Genomic DNA, 25,550 nt, shown 5'->3' with positions numbered 1-25,550 from the left:
CCAGCGAGCCATGAGCGTCCAGAGCCGCCAGCGAGCCATGAGCGTCCAGAGCCGCCAGCCTGCCATGAGCGTCGAGAGCCGTCAGCCAGCCATGAGCGTCGAGAGCCGTCAGCCAGCCATGAGCGTCGAGAGCCGTCAGCGAGCCATGAGCGTCCAGAGCCTTCAGCCAGCCATGAGCGTCGAGAGCCGTCAGCCAGCCATGAGCGTCGAGAGCCGTCAGCCTGCCATGAGCGTCCAGATCCGTCAGTCAGCCATGAGCTGCCCTTTAGCCAGAAACGGCTATATACCCAGAACTGCCCCTCAGTCCAGAGCTGTCTCTCTGTCCGGAGCTGCCTTTCAGTCCGGAGTTGCCCCTCTATCCTGATCTCCCTCTCTATCCTGATCTACCTCTATATTCTGATCTATCCTTCTGTCTTGTGCTATCCCTCTGTCTTGATCTATCCCTCTGTCCCGGTGCTGTCCCTGTCATGGATGTTACTAAGAGGATTTTGTGGGGGTAAGATATGGGTGGACATTTTTAGGGGAAGATGGAGGCTGGGATTGACTATGGTGGGGTGGGGACCTCGCCCGGAGCCTGAGCCACCACCGTGGTCAGATGCCCACCCAGACCCTCCCCTAGACTTTGTGCTGGTGCGTCCGGAGTTCGCACCTTATGGGGGGGGTTATGTCACGTTCCTGACCTATTTTCTGTTAGTTTGTTATATGTGTTAGTTGGTCAGGACGTGAGTTTGGGTGGGCATTCTATGTTTTCTGTTTCTGTGTTGGTTTATTGGGTTGCCTGGTATGGCTCTTAATTAGAGGCAGGTGTTTGGCGTTCCTCTAATTAAGAGTCATATTTAGGTAGGCGTTGTCACAGTGTTCGTTGTGGGTGATTGCCTTCCGTGTCTGTGTCTGTACACCACGCGGGACTGTTTACGGTTTGTTCGGTTTGTGTAGCCTATGTTTCCTATTCGTGCGTTTTTCTTGTTTTATGTAAGTACGTTGTCTAGGTCTGTCTACACCGTTTGTTGTTTTTGTTAGTTTAGTCAAGTTCGTGTTTTCGTTAATAAAATATGTCATTTCACTACGCTGCGCCTTGGTTCCCTCAATACTTCATCTGAAGAGGAGGAGGACTGCCGTTACAGGCTATCACCCAATCTCAACCCAATTGAGATGGTTTGGGATGAGTTGGACCGCAGAGTGAAGGAAAAGCAGCCAACAAGTGCTTAGAATATGTGGAAACTACTTCAAGACTGTTGGAAAAGCATTCCAGGTGAAGCTGGTTGAGAGAATTCCAAGAGTGTGCAAAGATTCCATATGTGCTATTTCATAGTTTTGATGTCTTCACTATTATTCTACAATATAGAAAATAGAAAAAATGTAAGAAAAACCCTTGAATGAGTAGGTGTGTCCACATTTTTGACTGGTTACAGTAAGGTTTAGTTCAATGTGTTTTATTTTGATCATCTGATTCTCAGGAAGTTGAGACAGAAAGAGTAAGTTGAATATTGTTTTATTTAAAGTTGAACTCAATGACTAAGTATATATTTATACACACAATGAAGACTTTGCACCATTCCAGCTAAGAAGCCAAGGCATGTTTAAGAGGAAAATGTGTGTTGAGGAGAGTGGTACTGATGAATATCTGATAGCTTGTGTCGTATCGAGGTAAGCTGGTTTGATATTTACAGGAAAATGTTCTCCAGCATTGAACAGCTAAGCATGCAGACTCGCATTTGATTACAAGGCAGTACAGGGTCTTACACTTGAACTTTTGGCCTATATTTCTCAGACACAAGACATGACCATGCAAGTGTTGACTTCCTCATCTGAACACTGACATCCCCTCTGCCCAAAAATATATATTAGTTTGTTTCTCTGTTTGATTGCTCCGTGGGGCTCCTCACACCTTGAAGTCCTCCCAGCCTGAGCCAAACCCTCACAGGGATTCTCTTTTCAAAGCGCTTTCAGGGAGAAAGAGAGGAAGAGAAAGAGGCGGAGAAAGCGTGAGAGAAAAGAGCAAGGGAAAGAGTGACGCTGTGCTTCACCATGGGGGAATAGATGAATAGATGGGATCCGGCATGGCGATTGAAGCACACAGCCTGCTCTTTCTTTGACATTTTGTGGAATGAACTAGCGGCGGCATGGCGAAGCAGAGCATGGGGGATTCCTCCGTCAGCCAGTCGGCCCATAGTGTGTCTAATTAAATCGTTGCCTTAAGACTAAGTTTCTTCCCCGTCTGGGAACAGGTGTGTGTCAGTGCATGCATCCGTTACATCTATGGCCCTGTGTGCTCAGCAAAGGCCATGTAGCTGCACAGACACTCAAAAGGAACTCTGTAAAGGGGAGGCAAAAGGTCGAGTAAAAAGGGAGAGTGAGACAAAGAGAAAGGAATACATTCTGTTCCTGTGTCTCTCTAAGACCATCAATACCTGTTTGACACAGACAGATCCTCTTTCTAAACAAAGGCTGCAAGATCTTAGTCTAAATCCCTCTAGTGGTGTAGATGAGCTCTCTGTATGGCTGAGTAACAGAAAGATCAACACTGACATTTTCAATGGGACCCCACCCCGTTATTGACTCTACACAGGATTTGTTAAACTTGTTTAGGTCTAAGCATGACAAACAAACATTAGGGGGCATAACCTGCATGCCTGTTCAGTCACTGGCCAGGATGGCTAAGCGGCATTTAGGTGCTCTCATGGCGTGACAAATACGTTTCGTGTTCTGTCATGGCAACCCCGTTGGATGCCGGTTGAATTGTGCTGCTCTAATTTGGTTGCCAGATAATGGGTGGTTTATTGGAGATGCCCATGTAGCAGGAGCATGTAGCTCCTCCTAATGCCTTTTTAACAGGCTGCCAAAGTGGTATTGATGTTTGATTTGAATTCTCTGAAGAGCTCTGTCTCAGCTCTTAAACCCAGAAGACCTTTGGATTGTCTTGATTCTAGCTCGCCCAAATTGTCACACTTGATGCAAGTGCCTGTTAACGTGCCAGTAGACAATGACCCTAAGCAATGGCATTTTTTATTTTCTTTATCAAAAGTTACATATTTGATACTTATTTGTGATACATATTGATATCCATGTCAAAGAATCCTACATGTTGGCAGACAACTGCAGACACAAACACCCACACACACGCAGGTTCCTTCGTTGTAAGAACCCTCTGCTCCTCTGCGTGCGTTTCAGATCCAGGACCTGGCTATCCGCTGCATCCAGAAGAACATCAAGAAGAACAAGGGCGTGAAGGGCTGGGCCTGGTGGAAGGTGTTCACCACAGTACGCCCCCTTATAGAGGTCCAGCTCACAGAGGAGCAGATACGTGGCAAAGACGTGAGTACACAAACTATACACACCCTCCATCTACTGTTGATCAGGGGTGTAGTCATTACTCCAAACAGGGATGGAAACTAGAGTTTATATTGGGCAGGTTCAGCAAACAGGGATGGACCTAACTGAATCTGTCCAATAGAAATGCTAGTTTTCATTGCAAAACTGAATATTTTTTTGCCACTGTTTGGAGTAATGATTACACCCCTGCATTTGATTCCCTCCCCCTGCTTTATAGACTTTACAGATTTAGCTCCCTCTAATACTGTAATACGTTTTTTCTCTTCCCCCCTCCCTCTCTCGTTCTGTCTATCTGTTCCCAGGAGGAGATCCAGCAGCTGAAAGGGAGGCTGGAGAAGGTGGAGAAGGAGAGGAACGAGCTGAGACTCAACAGTGACCGCCTGGAGAGCCGGGTACACACACACACACACACACACACACACACACACACACACACACACACACACACACACACACACACACACACACACACACACACACACACACACACACTGCGCTGCAGACTAATATAAGAAGACATTGTACCAGCAGCTCTGTCTGTATAAATAAAGGATGAACAGATGAAGGTTGTAAGTATGTCATGAAGTTGAACTGTATTGCACTATATGCATAAGACCGGGTGCATGTGTAACCCTCTTGCTAATTGCGATTGTGTGTATGCCAGATCACAGAGCTGTCGTCGGAGCTGGCAGACGAGAGGAACACAGGAGAGTCGGCCTCTCAGCTGCTGGAGTCTGAGACCTCAGAGAGACTGAGACTGGAGAAAGACATGAAGGACCTGCAGGTAAACACTGCCAAGGAGAAATTAGACATCCTTAACTGTTGTAGGATGTACACAATTATTTAATTCAACCCATTATTTGAACCAGATAGGTAAATGGAAAACTGATTCTGATTTGCAATGACGACCTTGCCAGTTCTGTTGGCTGAAACGTAATGGTGTAATCAGATTGTTGACCCTGCCTTCCCCAGCCTTTAGTTTTCTATTTGACATTTGACATAATGTTTTTTTTCCGGGTGTTCCAATTAGCTGGGATAGATTTTTCCACTGACTGTTCAGATTGCACATGCTGATGGGCTGGGCTGGGCTGGGCTGGGCTGGGCTGGGCTGGGTACAAATGACCTCGCTTCTAGAAATGAGCGATTGTGTCATTTAGAGGAAGTGTGTGTGTGAGAGCAATGAGCGTTTGTGTGTGTATGTGCAAGTGCAATGTGAGGCCTATCTGTCAGTATTTCTATCTCTCTCTTGGTATAATGTGTTTGTGTATTAATGCATGGCCTGTGGTTCTCTCCCCAGACTAAGTTTGACTCGATGAAGAAGTCTATGGACTCTATGGAGATGGAGGTGATGGAGACCAGACTCCTCAGAGCCTCCGAGCTCAACGGAGAGATGGACGACGATGACACAGGTCAGCAGAACACACACACGCCTGTTTTACTATCCTTGTGGGGACCAAAACATTTATTTACATTCAAAATCCTATTTTCCCTAACTCTAAACATAACCCTTAACCTAACCTTAACCCCAAACCCCTAAAACTAAACCTAACTCCTAAATCTAACCCCTAACCCAACCTTAATTCTAACCCTAATTGTAACCCTAAACCTAACCCCTAAGCCTAAAATAGAGTCCTCACGAGGATAGTAAAAACCAAACCACACACACTGTTGCCATGGTGACAATTTAGCACCATGAAAACCAGCACACAAAGGTAGACCCCAAGATCAGGATGGAAGTTGGCTGTTTCTGGTTGGTGGAATCAAGCTGACCACCCTGTAGACTGAAGTAACTGCCTGAAATCAATGAAGAGACAAAAGGTTTGTAAGACATGGCGTAGAAATGGATTATAAAAGACAGGAGATATTAAATTATTACTCATATTATATTAGACTGCACTGAGATTTTGTCTCAGTGTTTTGTTTGTAAGTTTCAACACCCCACATTTTAAGTGGAATAGACAACCCTGTTTAAGAGACACTACATGACCAAAAGTATATGTGGACACCTGCTCGTCGAACATCTCATTCCAAAACCATGGACATTAATATGGAGTTGGTCCCCCCTTTGCTGCTATAACAGCCTCCATTCTTCTGGGAAGGCTTTCCACTAGATGTTGGAACATTGCTGGCATTGCTGGCATCCGCCAAACCCAGATTCATTTGTCAGACTGCCAGATGGTGAAGCGTGATTCATCACGCTAGAGAACGCGTTTCCACTGCTACATAGTCCAATGGCGGCGAGCTTTACACAACTCCAGCCAACGCTTGGCATTGCACATGGTGATCTTAGGGTTGTGTGCGGCTGCTCAGCCATGGAAACCCATTTCATGAAGCTCCTAACGAACAGTTATTGTGCTGACGTTGCTTCCAGAGGCAGTTTGGAACTCGGTAGTGAGTGTTGCAACCGAGGACAGACTATTTTTACTCACTTCAGCACTCAGCTGTCACATTCTGTCAGCTTGTGTGACTGACTGTATGACGGTGCCACGGTGAAAGTCAATGAGCTCTTCAGTACGGGCCATTCTACTGACAATGTTTGTCTATGGAGATTGCATGGCTGTGTGCTCGATTTTATACACCTTTCAGCAACGGGTGTGGCTGAAGTAGCCGAATCCACTCATTTGAAGGGGTGTCCACATACTTTAGTACATACTGTACATGTACAGACCATAACAGTACTGTACCGATTCTAATATGGCTTCAATACAGCTTGATACATTACCTCCTGACTACGTAATGTAAACCCCTTCCATGGTCAAACAGACTTCCTTTCAAACTAGCTAGTCAATTTCAACTTAGTTCTATTTGAAGACATATTGAATGCAGTGGAGGCTGCTGAGGGGAGGACGGCTCATAGTAATGGCTGGAACAGAGTGGATGGAAACCATGTGTTTGATACTATTCTGCTCCAGCCATTACCACGAGCCTGTCCTTCCCAATTAAGGTAGCCACCAACCTCCTGTGATTGAATTGTGAACTGGTGTGGTTCTTGTAGTGCTGTCCATGACCTTTCTGCTTACTGTGCTGTATCATGTTGTGTCTGTTAGGGGGAGAGTGGAGACTGAAGTATGAGAGGGCCATCAGAGAGATCGAGTTCACCAAGAAGAGGCTCCAGCAGGAGTTTGATGACAAGCTGGAGATGGAGCAGCAGAACAAACGACAGCTGGAGAGGAGGGTAAGCCAGTGTCTGACACACACACTTCTGACAGCTGGAATAGGAGGGTAAGGCAGTGTCTGACACACACACTTCTGACAGCTGGAATAGGAGGGTAAGGCAGTGTCTGACACACACACTTCTGACAGCTGGAATAGGAGGGTAAGGCAGTGTCTGACACACACACTTCTGACAGCTGGAATGGGAGGGTAAGGCAGCGTCGGACACACACACTTCTGACAGCTGGAGAGGAGGGTAAGGCAGCGTCGGACACACACACTTCTGACAGCTGGAATAGGAGGGTAAGGCAGCGTCGGACACACACACTTCTGACAGCTGGAGAGGAGGGTAAGCCAGTGTCTGACACACACACTTCTGACAGCTGGAATGGGAGGGTAAGGCAGTGTCTGACACACACACTTCTGACAGCTGGAATGGGAGGGTAAGGCAGTGTCTGACACACACACTTCTGACAGCTGGAATAGGAGGGTAAGCCAGTGTCTGACACACACACTTCTGACAGCTGGAATAGGAGGGTAAGGCAGCGTCGGACACACACACTTCTGACAGCTGGAATAGGAGGGTAAGCCAGTGTCTGACACACACACTTCTGACAGCTGGAATAGGAGGGTAAGGCAGCGTCGGACACACACACTTCTAACAGCTGGAATAGGAGGGTAAGCCAGTGTCTGACACACACACTTCTGACAGCTGGAATAGGAGGGTAAGGCAGTGTCTGACACACACACTTCTGACAGCTGGAGAGGAGGGTAAGGCAGCGTGGGACACACACACTTCTGACAGCTGGAATAGGAGGGTAAGGCAGCGTCGGACACACACACTTCTGACAGCTGGAATAGGGGGGTAAGGCAGCGTCGGACACACACACTTCTGACAGCTGGAATAGGAGGGTAAGGCAGTGTCTGACACATACACTTCTGACAGCTGGAATAGGAGGGTAAGGCAGCGTCGGACACACACACTTCTGACAGCTGGAATAGGAGGGTAAGGCAGCGTCGGACACACACACTTCTGACAGCTGGAATAGGAGGGTAAGGCAGCGTCGGACACACACACTTCTGACAGCTGGAGAGGAGGGTAAGGCAGTGTCTGACACACACACTTCTGACAGCTGGAATAGGGGGGTAAGGCAGCGTCGGACACACACACTTCTGACAGCTGGAATAGGAGGGTAAGGCAGCGTCGGACACACACACTTCTGACAGCTGGAATAGGAGGGTAAGGCAGCGTCGGACACACACACTTCTGACAGCTGGAATAGGAGGGTAAGGCAGCGTCGGACACACACACTTCTGACAGCTGGAATGGGAGGGTAAGGCAGCGTCGGACACACACACTTCTGACAGCTGGAATAGGAGGGTAAGGCAGCGTCGGACACACACACTTCTGACAGCTGGAGAGGAGGGTAAGGCAGCATCGGACACACACACTTCTGACAGCTGGAGAGGAGGGTAAGGCAGCATCGGACACACACACTTCTGACAGCTGGAATAGGAGGGTAAGGCAGCGTCGGACACACACACTTCTGACAGCTGGAATGGGAGGGTAAGGCAGCGTTGGACACACACACTTCTGACAGCTGGAATAGGAGGATAAGGCAGCGTCGGACACACACACTTCTGACAGCTGGAATAGGAGGGTAAGGCAGCGTCGGACACACACACTTCTGACAGCTGGAGAGGAGGGTAAGGCAGCGTCGGACACACACACTTCTGACAGCTGGAATAGGAGGGTAAGGCAGCGTCGGACACACACACTTCTGACAGCTGGAATAGGAGGGTAAGGCAGCGTCGGACACACACACTTCTGACAGCTGGAATAGGAGGGTAAGGCAGCGTCAGGCACACACACTTTTAACTCAACCTCCCCCTGCTTACACACACTTGCACGTTGGGATTTACACCTACCTCATTTACACACACTCACAGGTTAAAATACTTATCTCATATCCTTCATTCCTACCTGAGTTGTCAAGAAGTAGTTGACTACTGCTCTCGGTGGGTCTGTCTTTCTCTCTGTCTCTCCTTTTCTCTCACGTGCCCAGAAATGAGGAAAGGAATCTGTCTGTCTCTGTCTTTGTCCATCTCTGTCTGGCTTTTCTTTCTCTGTCTTTTTCTCAGCCCCTTTCTCTGTTTTTGACAACTCCTCTGAGCTTTCTCATAAAACATCAAATAAAGCTTTACACTCCCTGAGCACTCACTCAGTGAGACGTAAAAGGAGCAGTGAAGCAATAACTAGTCTTTTCTTTCTCTCTCTGTGCGTCTCACCTGGTCGGCCACTCAGGCAGACAGCTTGACAGAAGCTAACAGACGCTTTGACCTATTTCATGCCTCTGCTTATTTTGAAAAAATATTTTAAATGTTACAATCTCTCTCTCTATCTCCCTCCGTCCCCCTCCAGCTAAGTGACCTCCAGGCAGACAATGAAGAGGTGCAGCGTACGGCCCAGCAGCTGAAGAAGAAGTGTCAGAGATTGACGGCTGAGCTACAGGACACCAAGCTACATCTGGAAGGCCAGCAGAGCCGCAACCATGACCTGGAGAAGAAACAGAGGAAGTGAGTTCAGTTCATAACGCACACACTCTGTAGAGCGTCAAACACACATGTGCACACAGACCATAGAGATAGATAGAGGACTATAGTACTCAAAAGTCTGTTTTGGCATGGGCAGCACCATTGAGGACTTTCACCATTTTGAAGTAGTCAACTGCGTGGGACTTCCTATGGGTTAAGAAAGGATCACATAATTCCATCCAGGTCATCAGGAGGGATCAGCCAATGAATTAATCTTGTGAGGAAACATTCCTTAACTGCAGTTGGCAGTAAATCGCCAACCCTGGATTTATACCTGTTCAAACAACACACTCCAGGTGGCAGTATGCACCCTTTCAGTTTGTTTTCCAACTCCATAGAAGTAGAAGAAAATGGTCTACTTCAAAATGGAGATGTCCTGAATGGCGCTGCCTGTGCTCTCCTAGACGCCATAATAGGACAGAGTCTATGATACAGACACACGCACCTACACACAGGTGTGCGTCACACACACACTCATACAGTACGTTCAGATCTGCAACTACAGCCTGATATTACTCATACACTCACCCTCACTGTGACCTGAAGAAGAAACCAAGCTCACTACCTTAAATCTTCACTGTAACTTTAAATATTTTAAAGTCCTGGGTAAAACACCACAGTACTCTCCCTCTCTCTCTCTCTCTCTCTCTCTCTCTCTCTCTCTCTCTCTCTCTCTCTCTCTCTCTCTCTCTCTCTCTCTCTCTCTCTCTCTCTCTCTCTCTCTCTCTGTCCCCCCCTCTCTCTATCTCTTTCTTTCTTTGTTTCTTTCTCTCGCTCTCTCTGTGGTAATGGTTACTGAGTGATGTCACGCCGAAGCAGAGTAGGAGAGATATAATTAAGCAATAAGGCCCGAGGAGGTGTGATATATGGCCAATATACCACGGCTAAGGGCTGTTCTTAAGCATGACGCAAAGTGGAGTGCCTGGATACAGCCATTAGCCGTGGTATATTGGCCATATATCACAAACCCCTGAGGTGCCTTATTGCTATTATAAACTGGTTACCAATGTAATTAGAGCTGTAAAAAAATGTTTTGCCATACCCATGGTATATGGTCTGATATATCACTGCCAATTCAGGATTCAGGGCTCGAAACACCCAGTTTATAATACAAAGGAATCTAGGAGATCAGTAAAGTCTAGGAAACTTGCTGGGATGCTGCAACCACACTGCAAATGTTTGGTGTGCGTATGTGTACACACTTGGCTTCCAGCCTGCTGACCAGAGACTTTTTCACCATGGACGTCTCCTGGAACTCAGGGGGGAGAAACATACACACACACAGACACACTGTGTGGTCTCTAAACTTGGCTGTGCTGGTTAGAGGTCCCTGCTGTCTAACCCCTTTAGTTCACTAAGTAAACAGAACGACAAACACTCCCCCTGTGCGAGTATGTTGTTCTATGTCGATAGGGGACTCACGGCAGGGTGTGTGTCTAGCCAGACAGGGCATTAACATGACTGTGTGTGTGTCAGGTTTGACTCAGAGCAGAACCTGTCTCAGGAGGAGGTTCAGAGGGAGAAGAATATTAGAGAGATGCTGAGCAGAGAGAAGGACATGCTGACTGGAGAGGTGTTCACCCTGCGACAGCAACTGCAGGTACTGTACTCTACTGGCCTACCACATCTCTGTGTGTGACAAACATTTATTCAAATAGTATTTGAAGTCTTTCAAGTACTTTGAGCATTTGAATCTTCCCGAAGTCTCAGGTGACTGGGGTTGCATTTTTGTGACTATTCTATTGGCTCCATGGCAAGCTCAATCAAGCACAGCTATTTGAATGATTTTTTTTGTTTAAATGATTGTGTGTGTATACACCTATAGGACATGGATATGTGTGTTTAGGATATTTTCACACATAGTCCTCTTTAAAATAACTGCTCTCAGTCCTCTTTAAAGTGAACTCTGGGGTAAAATAACTCAGTTCTCTTTGTATTCTCACTACCCTTGCCTTTTGATGAGGACTCAACTCTTTTGTCAGTTCACTTCAGCTATTTTTTGGTCCGAGTCCTATTTGCATTCACATTGTTATGTTTAGAAAGGAACCAAGATCTTTTTCCAACATTCACTCAATGCACTCTGGGTTTTTACAAAGTGCAGGACAAGCCATTCCATCAGAGTGTGTTATCGGACAGCTAGATATACCTACATACATTTAGGAAGCTAATAGATTGCATTTAGTTAAAAGATGAGACATAATAATTGTAATCAGAAGATACTATTAACATGTCAATATTATTGGTAAGAGAATAAATAGCAGAATAACTGCAGGTTAAATAATGCAGTAATTGAAAATTGTACACCCAATGTAGGTTACTGCCGCTTTAAGAGCTAGAATTGATTTTGTCCCGATGTGATTCTCATCAAATACACTACATTGCCAAAAGTATGCTATTTTAGCCACACCCATTGCTGACAGGTGTATAAAATTGAGCACACAGCCATGCAATCTCCATAGACAAACATTGGCAGTAGAATTGCCCGTACTGAAGAGCTCAGTGACTTTCAACTTGCCCCAACTTGCCCCTTTTCCAACCAGTCAGTTCGTTAAATGTATGCCCTGCTAGACCTGCCCCGTTGAACTATAAGCACTGTTATTGTGAAGTGGAAACATCTAAGAAGCAACAACGGCTCAGCCACCAAGTGGTTGGCCACGCAAGCTCACAGAACGGGACCACCAAGTGCTGAAGCGCGTAAAAATCGTCTGTCCTCGGTTGTAACACTCACTACCGAGTTCCAAACTGCCTCTGGAAGCAACATCAGCACAAGAACTGTTCGTTGGGAGCTTCATGAAATGAGTTTCCATAGCCGAGCATTTGCACAAAACCCTAAGATCACAATACCAAGCATTGGCTGGAGTGGTGTAAAGCTCACCGACATTGGACTCTGGAGCAGTGGAAACGCGTTCTCTAGAGTGATGAATCACGCTTCACCATCTGGCAGTCCGATGAATCTGGGTTTGGCGGATGCCAGGAGAATGCTACCTGCCCCAATGCATAGTGCCAACTGTATAGTTTGGTGGAGGAGGAATAATGATCTGGGGCTGTTTTTCATAGTTTGGGCTAGGCCCCTTAGTTCCAGTGAATTTAAATCTTAACGCTACAGCATAAAATGACATTCTAGACGATTCTGTGGTTCCAACTTTGTGGCAACAGTTTGGGGAAGGCCTTTCTTGTTTCAGCATGACAATGCCATCATGCACAAAGTGAGGTCCATTGAGAAATGGTTTGTCGAGATCGGTGTGGAAGAATTTGACTGGCCTGCACAGAGCACTGACCTCAACCCCATCAAACACCTTGGAATGCCGACTGTGAGCCAGGCCTAATCGCCCAACATCAGCGCTCGTCCTCACTAATGGGCTTGTGGCTGAATGAAAGCAAGTCCTCACAGCAATGTTCCAACATCTAGTGGAATGCATTCCCAGAAGAGTGGAGGCTGTGATAGCAGCAAAAGGGGACCAACTCTATATTAATGCCCGTGATAGTCTGTGTTGCGGGAATAATGACAAGCGAACCTGGGGAGCTTTGTGATTACATTACCCTAAAAAAGGGAGCCGGACTTGGGAATTCTAGCGAACTGAACTCAGACTCCCTCTGGAGATGGTCTCAGGTCAGTTTGCTTCGGGGGCTCTTTTGAGGTCTGAGTTTTTTTTGGAGTGTTCACATTGCACTAAACATTAAGTGAACTGCACTGAGTTCACACAAATTGACTGAAAGGGGGCAAGTGTGAAAACACCCTTAATGTGTCTCCTCTCTCCCTATAGGACAAGGACCTGAGATGTGTGTTTTAATGTGTGTCTCCTCTCTCCCTATAGGACAAGGACCTGAGATGTGTGTTTTAATGTGTTTCTCCTCTCTCCCTATAGGACAAGGACCTGAGATGTGTGTTTTAATGTGTGTCTCCTCTCTCCCTATAGGACAAGGACCTGAGATGTGTGTTTTAATGTGTGTCTCCTCTCTCCCTATAGGACAAGGACCTGAGATGTGTGTTTTAATGTGTGTCTCCTCTCTCCCTATAGGACAAGGACCTGAGATGTGTGTTTTAATGTGTGTCTCCTCTCTCCCTATAGGACAAGGACCTGAGATGTGTGTTTTAATGTGTGTCTCCTCTCTCCCTATAGGACAAGGACCTGAGATGTGTGTTTTAATGTGTGTCTCCTCTCTCCCTATAGGACAAGGACCTGAGATGTGTGTTTTAATGTGTGTCTCCTCTCTCCCTATAGGACAAGGACCTGAGATGTGTGTTTTAATGTGTTTCTCCTCTCTCCCTATAGGACAAGGACCTGGAGATGTGTGTTTTAATGTGTGTCTCCTCTCTCCCTATAGGACAAGGACCTGGAGATGTGTGTTTTAATGTGTGTCTCCTCTCTCCCTATAGGACAAGGACCTGATATGTGTGTTTTAATGTGTATCTCCTCTCTCCCTATAGGACAAGGACCTGGAGATGTGTGTTTTAATGTGTGTCTCCTCTCTCCCTATAGGACAAGGACCTGGAGATGTGTGTTTTAATGTGTGTCTCCTCTCTCCCTATAGGACAAGGACCTGATATGTGTGTTTTAATGTGTATCTCCTCTCTCCCTATAGGACAAGGACCTGGAGATGTGTGTTTTAATGTGTGTCTCCTCTCCCTATAGGACATGGACCTGGAGATGTGTATTTTAATGTGTGTCTCCTCTCCCTATAGGACATGGACCTGGAGATGTGTGTTTTAATGTGTGTCTCCTCTCTCCCTATAGGACAAGGACCTGAGATGTGTGTTTTAATGTGTGTCTCCTCTCTCCCTATAGGACAAGGACCTGATATGTGTATCTCCTCTCTCCCTATAAGAGAAGGACCTGAGATGTGTGTTTTAATGTGTATATCCTCTCTCCCTATAGGACAAGGACCTGAGATGTGTGTTTTAATGTGTATATCCTCTCTCCCTATAGGACAAGGACCTGAGATGTGTGTGTTTAATGTGTATATCCTCTCTCCCTATAGGACAAGGACCTGAGATGTGTGTTTTAATGTGTATATCCTCTCTCCCTTTAGGACAAGGACCTGGAGATGTGTGCGCAAAATGTGAAGTTAGAACAGCTGGAGGCGGAGCTGCTGGACCTGTCGTCCCAGGAGACCAAGGATGAGGCGTCGCTGTCCAAGGTGAAGAAGACGATGCGTGACCTGGAGGCCAAGGTCAAAGACCAGGAAGAGGAGCTGGATGAACAGGCCGGAACTATACAGATGCTGGAGCAGGTACAGAGTTATATATACACACACAGAGACAAACACACTTGTACACACACATACAGACGAGCGCACACGCACTCTACTGAGGATGACACTCATATATACTTTGTCTTTGTGTTGTGCAGGCTAAGCTGCGTCTGGAGATGGAGACAGAGAGACTGCGCCAGACACACTCCAAGGAGATTGAAAGTAAAGACGAGGAGGTGGAGGAGATCAGACAGTCCTGCAGTAAGAAGGTACAGCACACACCGGAAACTTTACATGACTCTAAAGGCAAATGATTAGTTGTGACAATGTGTGACTTTAGTCGCCACAAATAGCTGGTTTCGTCACCAAAGCACAAACCTAGACGATGACTTATTATGTAAACATGTCTCTTTCAGTTGGACCACATTCCCTGGGTCACGTATAGTGTGTTCCTGTGTTTTCAGCTGAAGCAGATAGAAGTCAGGCTGGAGGAGGAGTATGATGACAAACAGAAGGTTCTGCGTGAAAGGAGAGAACTGGAGACCAAGCTGCTGTCTTCCCAGGACCAGGTACTGTCACCTCACTACCAGTTCACCTTGGACAGTCTTTACCCAGACTAGTTATATGTCCAGTGGCTGTCAACCCTCCTACTGGATAGTTACAGATTATGCAGGCTTTTGTTGGTACTGTGATTAGTGTGTGGTGTAATGTGTTGAGCTGGTCTTAATCTGGTTGTGTTGCTGCTGTCCCCAGGTGAACCCCAGAGACGTGGAGTCAGAGAAGAGGCTGAGGAAGGATCTGAAGCGAACCAAGGCCCTGCTGGCTGATGCCCAGATCATGCTGGACCACATGAAGAACAACGCCCCCAGCAAGAGAGAGATTGCCCAGCTCAAAAACCAGGTAGGTACTACCCCTAGCACCCTCGCCCAGTGATACACCACGGAGATACTGACACACCACGGAGATACTGACACGCCACGGAGATACTGACACGCCACGGAGATACTGACACGCCACGGAGATACTGACACGCCACGGAGATACTGACACGCCACGGAGATACTGACACGCCACGGAGATACTGACACGCCACGGAGATACTGACACACCACGGAGATACTGACACACCACAGAGATACTGGGAAAGTCAAGAAACATCACAATAAGAATTGAATAGAATTTCGATATTGGAAATGAAATCTCTAATCTCTCTCTCTCTCTCTCTCTCTCTCTCTCTCTCTCTCTCTCTCTCTCTCTCTCTCTCTCTCTCTCTCTCTCTCTCTCTCTCTCTCTCTCTCTCTCTCTCTATCTCTCTCTCTCTCTCTCTCTCTCTCTCTCTCTCTCTCTCTCTCTCTCTCTCTCTCTCTCTCTCTCTCTCTCAGCTGGAGGAGTCAGAGTTCACTTGCACGGCAGCAGTGAAGGCCCGTAAATCTATGGAGGTGGAGATTGAGGACTTGCATGTGCAGATGGACGACATCTCCAAAGCCAAACAGGCTGTCAGTACAGTTCACCATTCCTTCCTACCTCTAACCTATTACATTCACCATCACCTTTTCAGCGGTTGAATGACATTTATTCAGAGCACGCAAGGTGTTGGGGAAGAGTGCTGTGGGATTATTTAATATACTCTTTTGAAGAGGTAGGGTTTCAGATGTTTTAGGAAGATGGGCTGGGACTCCGCTGTCATAGTTTCAAGGGGAAGCTGGTCCCACCATTGGGGTGCCAGGACAGAGAAGAGCTTGGACTGGGCTGAGCGAGAGCCAAGAGACCAGAGGTGAAAGAACGGAATACTCGGGTTGGGGTGTATGTTTTGAGCATAGCCTGAAGGTAGGGAGGTGCAGTTCCTCTTGCTGATCTGTAGGCAAGCACCATGGTCTTGTAGTGTACGCGAGCTTTGACTGGAAGCCAGTGGAGGGAATCTCTCTCTCCTTCTTTCCTTCCCTGTCCTCACCTCTCTTCCTGTGAGATGGACCACTGCGGCTGCCATTATGAGTGCAGGGAAATGATTTCTGCCCATGATGGCATGTTTCATCAACATTTCTAACTTGAACAAGACGTATCACCTTGAAATCCATTCCAGTTTAATACAGCAGTCATTGGGTGAATATTATCTCTGCAGTGAGAGGGAAAGGTAATTGAGTTCACACAGCAGCAGGTCAGGAACAACAGATACTGGGAGAGATAGATGGAGGAATGGATGGATAGATGTTTTGCAGGTTGCGGTACACACACTGATTTTCATCAGTCTAAATGTACTTTTTAATGGAATGATTGTCTATGGTTTATTTCATGTTTTCCTGGCATGGAAGTACAACAGGAACAAACACATCAATGTTGGGGTTGATATTTACTTTACTTGCACATATTTTGGGGAAATGAGGGTATTTATTTGGTCTAACATAGGAAATAAACATTGAATGGGTATTAATACCAGTATGAAATCTTGCAATTCCTTTCCAAGGAATTCTGTTGGTTCTATTTTGGTGAAATTCATCAGATGTGGTCCATTATCCATTCCCCTGGTCTGTTTTTCCCTCCATGTTAACAAGATGGATGTCATTGTGCCAGCAAGTCCTGTCATCTCTCAGCTATGTACTAAAGGATTCATTATCCTTTTCTGATATCCACATTATTCATCATGTATTAATACTTCCCCTGACTGTCCCCAGCCCCTCTCATCTTCCTGCTGCCCCTCTCAGCATTGTTGAAGTAATTATAGAAATGGGATTACACCTCTGATATTCCCACAGAAGTCAGTTAGGAGCAACCTGCTAGCATTAGCTGCTAATTGGCTCAGTTGATAATTTTTTTTTATTTAACCAGAACAAATTCTTGTTTACAATGACGGCCTAGGAACAGTGTCAGCTCGGGGATTCGATCTTGCAACCTTTCGGTTACTGGGCCAACACTCTAACCACTAGGCTACCTGCCACCCCAGGTAACTGGGAGCAGTCTTTGTGGGAGGGGTAAAATGCCTCCACTGTAAGATTCTACAATATTAAGCTGTACTGCTGAGCATTCTTATGGTTTATAACATATGGAGTATATTGTGGATATATCCTGAAACAATATTATTCTATGGTCAGTTGGTTGGATCAATATACGTTTCACAATATTGAATGTACAGCTACAGAAGTCAGCATCCTATTTTACACATTCTATAAATCTCTCTTTCCCCCCGGCTCTCTGTCTCTCTCTCTCCCTCTCTCTCTCTCAGCTGGAGGAGCAGTTGAGCAGGCTGCAGAGAGAGAAGAATGATCTGCAGTCTCGTATGGAGGAGGACCAGGAGGATATGAACGAGCTCATGAAGAAGCACAAGTCAGCTGTCTCCCAGGTAACACACACACACACAGTCACATTCTGGTAATTCTGCGTTATTTCAATGGTGTAAGTAGTATTTGGAATCAGCTTAGTGTATATGTGTAGAGCAGATTGCTATCAAGTGGAAATGAAAAGTGAGCTCTGTCTGTCTGACACTGGTGGAAATATGAGTGATCAGCTTCCACTAGATCCAAATTAATGTATCCCGTCTAAAGTGAGACAGCTGTTCCCCTGGGCTCGCTATGCTGAGCGCTTCATGTAGCAGAAAAAGTACTCATCTCTGATAAGTGATTTCACAATGAGATGTATTGATGTCTCCCCTCCCTGCTCGTGCGTTTAAAAAGATGTCCCTGTGACATTGTCTCCATCAACATGTTTGTTCATGGTTGTTGATCAATCTGTTGTCTGTGCAGACCAAATAGGGAAGAATATATCATGTTGTACTGTGTTAATAAAGGAGACATCATACAGTACACTGTAGAGATAAATGAGTGTTAAACCGGTCAGACAGACCAGTAGCTAACCTGTGTGTGTGTGTGTGTGTGTTGTGTGTGTGTGTAGTCAACTCAGAACCTAGCCCAGATCTCTGACCTACAAGCCCAGCTGGAGGAGGCCCTCAAGCAGAAGCAGGATGTCCAGGAGAAGGTACAGTTCACTGGGACATAGTTGTTAAGCCGGAAGGGTATAGGATAGTCTTGTCTGTTCCCTAATGCAGCACTTTGTCTGCACTTAGAACAACATAATGAGACTCATTGAGCAGGACTAGCTAGCTGACATAAGTCATCTGTCCCATGGAATTTAAATTCATCCACCCCTATCCCCTCTCTTTGCATGGTAGTCCTTACAAATTATTGACATGGTTTAATCGATGTGTCATTTTGGAGAGATGTGTCTGTCAATTATCCCCGCTGTCGCTGAGGGAGAGGTTGGCTCTAAGATCATCAGGCTAAGAGAGCTGTGTCTAAATCCCCCCTTTTCTCCCACTCTCTCTCGCTCTCTGATGCCTAGTCAGTCATTATGGCAGTGCAGCTGTCATCTTATTGGTGCTCCCAGGGGCTCCCTCATACAGGAACTTGTAAAGGACAGTTTCTTTCACTTCACATCATAATAATATTTATATAGCCAGTATGTTATAAAACGGTCAACTTTTCTTTCCTTAAAGATTACGTTTAGGCCTATTTAAAGACTTTGTTGGACTGGAGGGCATAAAGCTAGATGTTCTTTTATTGGTTTCAGATGAAACAAAGAGGCCTCGTCTGACCGCCCACGCATTTCCCAAAGTCAATATTCAGGAAATTATTATTCCTAGCAAATAAACTCAAGCAAAAAAAGAAACGGACTTGTAGGCCTGTTGTAAGGCAGGTCCTCACCAGACATCACTGACAACAACGTCGCCTATGGGCCGTCCCCCAGGTTGTGAAGGTAGTAAACAACACCTCCATTTCGCTGATCCTCAACACAGGGGCCCCACAAGGGTGCATGCTCAGCCCCCTTCTGTACTCCCTGTTCACCCATGACTGCGTGACCATGCACGCCTCCAACTCAATCAAGTTTGCAGACGACACAACAGTAGTAGGCCTGATTACCAACAATGACGAGACAGCCTACAGGGAGGAGGTAAGCGCCCTGGCGGAGTGGTGCCAGGAAAATAACCTCTCCCTCAGCGTCAACAAAAGGAAGGAGCTGATCGTGGACTTCAGGAAACAGCAGAGGGAGCACGCCCCTATCCACATTGACAGGACCGCAGTGGAGAAGGTGGAAGCTTCAAGTTCCTCGGCGTACACATCACTGACAATCTGAAATGGTCCACTCACACAGACAGTGTGGTGAAGAAGGTGCAACAGTGCCTCTTCAAAGTCTCGAGGTTGAAGAAATTTGGCTTGGCCCCTAAGACCATCAAACTTTTACAGATGCACAATTGAGAGCATCCTGTCGGGCTGTACCACCGCCTGGCATGACAGCTGCACCGCCCGCAACCGCAGGGCTCTCCAGAGGGTGGTACGGTAACCAGGGGCACACTGCCTGCCCTCCAGGACACCTACAGCACCCAATGTCACAGGAAGTCCAAAAAGATTATCAAGGGCATCAACCACCCGAGCCACGGCCTGTTCACCCCGCTACCATCCAGAAGATGAGTTAAGTACAGGTGCATCAAAGCTGGGATCGAGAGACTGAAAAACAGCTTCTATCTCAAGGGTATCAGACTGTTAAATAGCGATCACTAGCCAGCTACCACTCAGCTATTCAACCCTGCACCTTAGAGGCTGCTGCCCTATATACATAGACATGGAATCACTGCCCACTTTTTAATAATGGAACACTAGTCACTTTAATAATGTTTACGTACTGCTTTACTCATATGTATATACTGTATTCTATTCTCTCCTACTGTATTTAGTCAATGCCACTCCGACATTGCTCGTCCTAATATTTATATATTCCTTAATTGCATTCTTTTACTTTTAGGTTTGTGTATTGTTGTGAATTGTTAGATATTACTGCACTGTTGGAGCTAGGAACACAAACATTTCACTAAACCTGCAATAACATCTGCTGAATATGTATATGTGACCAATAAAATTTGATTTTGACAAACGCAGACCACATGTATAGCGTCGTGTGGGCGAGCGGTTTGCTGATGTCAACGGTTTTAACAGAGTGCCCCATGGTGGCGGTGGGGTTATGGTATGGGCAACAAACGCAATTGCATTTTATCGATGGCAATTTGAATGCACAGAATGACAGTGACGAGATCCTGAGGCCCATTTTTTTAAAGGTATCTGTGAACAACAGATGCATACCTGTATTCCTGTGAAATCCATAGATTATAGCCTAATGAATTTACAGTTGAAGTTGGAAGTTTACTAACACTTATTGGAGTCAATAAAACTTGTTTTTCACCCACTCCACAAATTTCTGTTAACAAACTATAGTTTTGGCAAGTTGGTTAGGGCATCTACTTTGTGCATGACACAATACATTTTTCCAACAATTGTTTACAGAAGGACTATTTCACTTATAATTCACTGTATCACTATTCCAGTGGATCAGAAGTTTACATACACTTAGTTGACTGTGCCTTTAAACAGCTTGGAAAATTCCAGACAATTATGTCATGGTTCTGGAAGCTTCTGTTAGGCTAATTGACATCATTTGAGTCAATTGGAGGTGTACCTGTGGATGTATTTCAAGGCCTACCTTCGAACTTGGTGCCTCTTTGCTTGACATCATGGGAAAATCAAAAGAAATCAACCAAGACCTCACAAAAAAATTGTAGACCTCCACAAGTCTGGTTCATCCTTGGGAGCAATTTCCAAATGCCTGAAGGTACCACGTTCATCTGTACAAACAATAGTACGCAAGTATAAACACCATGGGACCACGCAGCCGTTATACTGCTCAGGAAGGAGATGCGTTCTGTCTCCTAGAGATGAACGTACTATGGTGCAAAAAGTGCAAATCAATCCCAGAACAACAGCAAAGGACCTTGTGAAGATGCTGGAGGAAACAGGTACAAAGTGTCTATATCCACAGTAAAACGAGTCCTATATCGACATATCCTAAAAGGCCGCTCAGCAAGGAAGAAGCCACGGCTCCAAAACCGCCATAAAAAAGCCAGACTACGGTTTGCAACTGCACATGGGGACAAAGATTGTACTTTTTGGAGAAATGTCCTCCGGTCTGATGAAACAAAAATAGAACTGTTTGGCCATAATGACCATCGTTATGTTTTGAGGAAAAAGGGGGAGGCTTGCAAGCCGAAGAACACCATCCCAAACGTGAGGCACGGGGATCGCAGCATCATGTTGTGGGGGTGCTTCGCTGCTGACCTCAAGCCTATAGAAATTTTGTGGGCAGAACTGAAAAAGCGTGTTTGAGCAAGGAGGCCTACAAACCTGACTCAATTACACCAGCTCTGTCAGGAGGAATGGGCCAAAATTCACCCAACTTATTGTGGGAAGCTTGTGGAAGGCTCCTTAAAAGATTTGACCCAAGTTAATCAATTTAAAGGCAATGCTACCAAATACTAATTGAGTGTATGTAAACTTCTGACCCACTGGTTATATGATGAAAGAAATAAAAGCTGAAATAAATCATTCTCTCTACTATTATTCTGACATTTCACATTCTTAAAATGAAGTGGTGATCCTAACTGACCTAAAACAGGGAATTTTTACTAGGATTAAATGTCAGTAATTGTGAAAAACTGAGTTTAAATTTATTTGGCTAAGGTGTATGTAAACTTCTGACTTCAACTGTATTTCAATTGACTGATTTCCTCATATGAATTGTAACTCAGTAAAATATTTTAAGCTGTTACATGTTGCATTTTTTATTTTATATACACACCTGTCTATATAAGTGCATGTCAAAGCAAAAAGCAAATGCAAAAACCAAGCCAAGATGGGAGAACCTTCGAGAAGGACAACCAACTCTGCAGCACTCCACCAATCAGGCCTTTATGTGCTTCCGAGTAGTGCAGCGGTCCCGGTTTGGCTGGGGTAAGCAGTCATTGTAAATAAGAATTTGTTCTTAACTGACTTGCCTAATTAAATAAAGGTTAAATTTTAACAATTATGGTAGAGTGGCCAGACGGAAGCCAATCCTCAGTAAAAGGCACATGACATCTCGCTTGGAGTTTTCCAAAAGGCACTGGAAGGACTCTCAGACCATGGGAAATAAGATTCTCTGGTCGGATGAAACCAAGTTTGAACTCTTTGGGTTGAATGCCAAGCATCCGGCCTGCCACCATCCCTATGGTGAAGCATGTTGGTGGCAGCATCATGTTGTGGGGATGTTTTTCAGTGGCGGGGACTGGGAGACTAGTAAGGATCGAGGGAAAGATGAACAGAGCAAAGTACAGAGAGATCCTTGATGAAAACCTGCTCCAGAGTGCTCAGGACCTCTGACTCGGTAGAAGGTTCACCTTCCAACAGGACAACGACCCTAAGCACACGACCAAGACAACGCAGGAATGGCTTCGGGACAAGTCTCTGAATGTCCTTGAGTGGCCCGGACTTGAACCCAATTGAACATCTCTGGAGAGACCTGAAAATAGCAGTGCAGCGACACTCCCTTCCAACCTGACAGAGCTTGAGAGGATCTGCAGAGAAGAAACTCCCCAAGTACAAGTGTGCCAAGCTTGTAGCGTCATACCCAAGAAGACTCAAGGCTGTAATCGCTGCCAAAGGCGCTTCAACTAAGTACTGAGTAAAGGGTCTGAATACTAATGAAATATGTAATATTTGTGAAATATTGCCCCAAAAATCTAAACCTATTTTTGCTTTGTCATTATGGGGTATTGTGTGTAGATTAATGAGAAAAAAATAACAATTCAATCCATTTTAGAATAAGGCTGTAACGTAACAAAATGTGGAAAAAGTCAAGGGGTCTGAATACTTCCGAATGCACTGTAAATACAGTGCATAAAATACGGTATGATATCAGTTTGTTGCTGCTACAGTATGTTGTTCATTCTAAAACGCTGCCTTGTGTGTATGTTCCTAATCGTGTGTTTCACTCTTAGCTCTCAGCACTGCAGAGCCAGCTGGAGTTCCAGGAGACTTCTATGGTGGAGAAGTCTCTGGTCAGCAGGCAGGAGGCCAAGATCCGAGAGATGGAGACCAAGATGGAATTTGAGAAGACGCAGGTCAAACGCTTGGAGGTGAGAGCAGTCGGGGGGCTGAGGGGCATTCTAGAGGAGGAGTGTTGGTTTTTGCCTGGCGGCCTACCCTGTGTGTGTGGGGGGGGTTGAAGGCCATTGCTGAAGAACTGCCCAGGGGATGAATGAGCAACTTATTTGGGTAGCAAATGAAAACCATTTCCTCAAGACGATTGACTCCCACTACCTCCACCCACCTCTGTTATACCATGCAAGTTTTGCCCCCTCAGTGCTGGGTTCAGCCTCACATAACCTTCTTCTAGCTCAGACTGTTAGCATATCACAGTTAGTTAGAAAATCTGCTCTGTTTGTCATCGGACTAGCTCAAATTCTATTCACACCACAATATAATTTGTTATTCTGTCAGTTTCAAATTACATTCTGCGACAAACGTTTACTTGAAGGATAAAGGTTACTTTTCGCACACAGCCAGGGAACATTTTTAATCAATTTTCTGCCCCTCTGACAAATGCATCTTTGCTCATTTTGGCAACTTTTAGACTTGTAATTACCAGCAATGTGCAGACAGCCAGACACACTGCTTTAACTCTCTCAGATAATTCCTATCTTTCAATGTTCTGCACTGGCTGGAATAATCGAAAGACTGGCTAAGCATTGTTCAGCTTTGGGAAAGATGCATCCAGAGTTAGAAGGGGTTTTCAGGTCATATTTAGCCATGTCTTTTTGCTACCCGTGGCATTTGAAACCACTATTTGATGAGTAGGCCAAGTTTCTTGCCCTTATTTGGGAAAATATCTCAAGGCAAGGAAGTGTAGGTTTTTCCTCACCTGAATCCCCTTTTAGATATGGAGTATCTCTCATAGCTACATGCATGATAAGGTCTCTGACCTGTGCCAGATACTGTATAGGCTGTCAGTGCAGTTCTTCTAACATGGTCCCTGTCTGCTGTTGGTCATTCAGAGCCTGGTGGCCCGTCTGAAGGAGAACCTTGAGAAGCTAACAGAGGAGCGGGATCACCGCAGCACCAGCGAGACCCGGGAGAAGGAGCAGAACAAGCGGCTCCAGAGACAGATCAGAGATGTCAAGGAGGAGATGGGAGAGCTGGCCAAGAAGGAGGGAGAGGCCAGCCGCAAGAAACATGAGCTGGTAAGACCCAAAGTCACAAATGGGCCGAGGACTGGGACACTGTACAGACTGCCTTTTTACAGTGGGACACTTTGAAGATATTAAATAACGGCTGCAATTCCCATCAACCTTGCATTGCTCTGGAGTATTAGACATTCAGGGAAATGAGACCGACAAAGAGACTTCAGAAATGGTCAGATGTAGGTGTAATGCTGGGACCTTAGCTTAGATTTTCTCACTCTCTTCCAACAGGAAATGGATATTGAAAGCTTGGAGGCAGCCAATCAGAGCCTGCAGGCGGACCTTAAACTAGCCTTCAAGAGGATTGGTGACCTCCAGGCTGCCATCGAAGATGAGATGGAGAGTGACGACAACGAGGACCTCATTAACAGGTATAGCTGTCTATTTAGTGCCCGAACATAGTATATTCACTTAATAGAATTGTTGAATTTACCTCATGTCCTCTCATGACAGCAAGTGTCAGCTAGTGAGCACGCACTCAGCATAGAAAGTAGCTACTGTTACACAGTTAAACTGTAGATAAACTCTGCAGCAGAGGGAGATGGAGAGAGAATGACCCAGTCAGGATGGATGTTCCATTGAAACAGGCTTTGGATAAAGCGATCAGAGAACTCTCCCCAGACTCCGTCATTTCTTATTCACACACTCTGAAAGATTTATGCCCTGAAAACTGCTGGGCTTAATTTTCGGGCATTTTATTTATTGAAATATTACTCCTGTATTTGATGAGATAGGCAGCTAGCTAAAGCTACGTCAGTGAAATCGAGTTCTGTCTCCTCACGTTCCTTATTTATTTACTCGCTCTGTGCTCCCTCCGACCCTTGTTTGTTTATTTGTTTGTTTATGAGTGCAGTCCTGGGGAGAAGGCCTTTCTTCCCTCTCTTCCTCCCAGCAGTAAATAGCTCTGTGAGTCAGGTTTGAGTATACTGTGTACTCTTCTCCACGCGGTAACAGGATGTGGAGCAGGATGATGTGGGGTGCAATAGGCAGCGGTTGAATCACTCCCACTGGGAGGAAATATCTTTAATAGAACCACAGGGTCATCATCATAGAATTAGGGATTAAAATACTTAATAGGATCTCTATGGTCATCATCATCATCATCATCATCATCATCATCATCATCATCATCATCATCATCATCATCATCATCATCATCACCACCACATCAGCCATGATATCCACA

The 25,550-nt window shown here is 45.7% G+C and overlaps 1 protein-coding gene across 10 annotated transcripts in view; it reads left to right on the top strand.

Moving 5' to 3' along the window:
• Positions 1-25,550, top strand: part of LOC129822295 (unconventional myosin-XVIIIa-like) — a 165,268-nt gene that overhangs the window by 127,009 nt on the left and 12,709 nt on the right. For all 10 annotated transcript variants that reach the window (XM_055880462.1, XM_055880461.1, XM_055880460.1 and 7 more), the window contains 17 exons: positions 3,172-3,315; positions 3,636-3,725; positions 3,998-4,117; positions 4,631-4,742; positions 6,381-6,508; positions 8,909-9,063; positions 10,558-10,681; positions 14,113-14,313; positions 14,433-14,543; positions 14,739-14,843; positions 15,028-15,174; positions 15,657-15,770; positions 17,492-17,608; positions 18,157-18,240; positions 23,123-23,260; positions 24,179-24,364; positions 24,596-24,735. In XM_055880462.1, coding sequence (XP_055736437.1) covers positions 3,172-3,315; positions 3,636-3,725; positions 3,998-4,117; positions 4,631-4,742; positions 6,381-6,508; positions 8,909-9,063; positions 10,558-10,681; positions 14,113-14,313; positions 14,433-14,543; positions 14,739-14,843; positions 15,028-15,174; positions 15,657-15,770; positions 17,492-17,608; positions 18,157-18,240; positions 23,123-23,260; positions 24,179-24,364; positions 24,596-24,735 — 2,216 coding nt within the window. The remainder of the gene's footprint in view (positions 1-3,171; positions 3,316-3,635; positions 3,726-3,997; positions 4,118-4,630; positions 4,743-6,380; positions 6,509-8,908; positions 9,064-10,557; positions 10,682-14,112; positions 14,314-14,432; positions 14,544-14,738; positions 14,844-15,027; positions 15,175-15,656; positions 15,771-17,491; positions 17,609-18,156; positions 18,241-23,122; positions 23,261-24,178; positions 24,365-24,595; positions 24,736-25,550) is intronic.

Source organism: Salvelinus fontinalis, chromosome 24 (assembly GCF_029448725.1).
Source record: "Salvelinus fontinalis isolate EN_2023a chromosome 24, ASM2944872v1, whole genome shotgun sequence".
Lineage (NCBI taxonomy): Eukaryota > Metazoa > Chordata > Actinopteri > Salmoniformes > Salmonidae > Salvelinus > Salvelinus fontinalis.
This window is presented reverse-complemented; position numbering and strand designations above follow the sequence as displayed.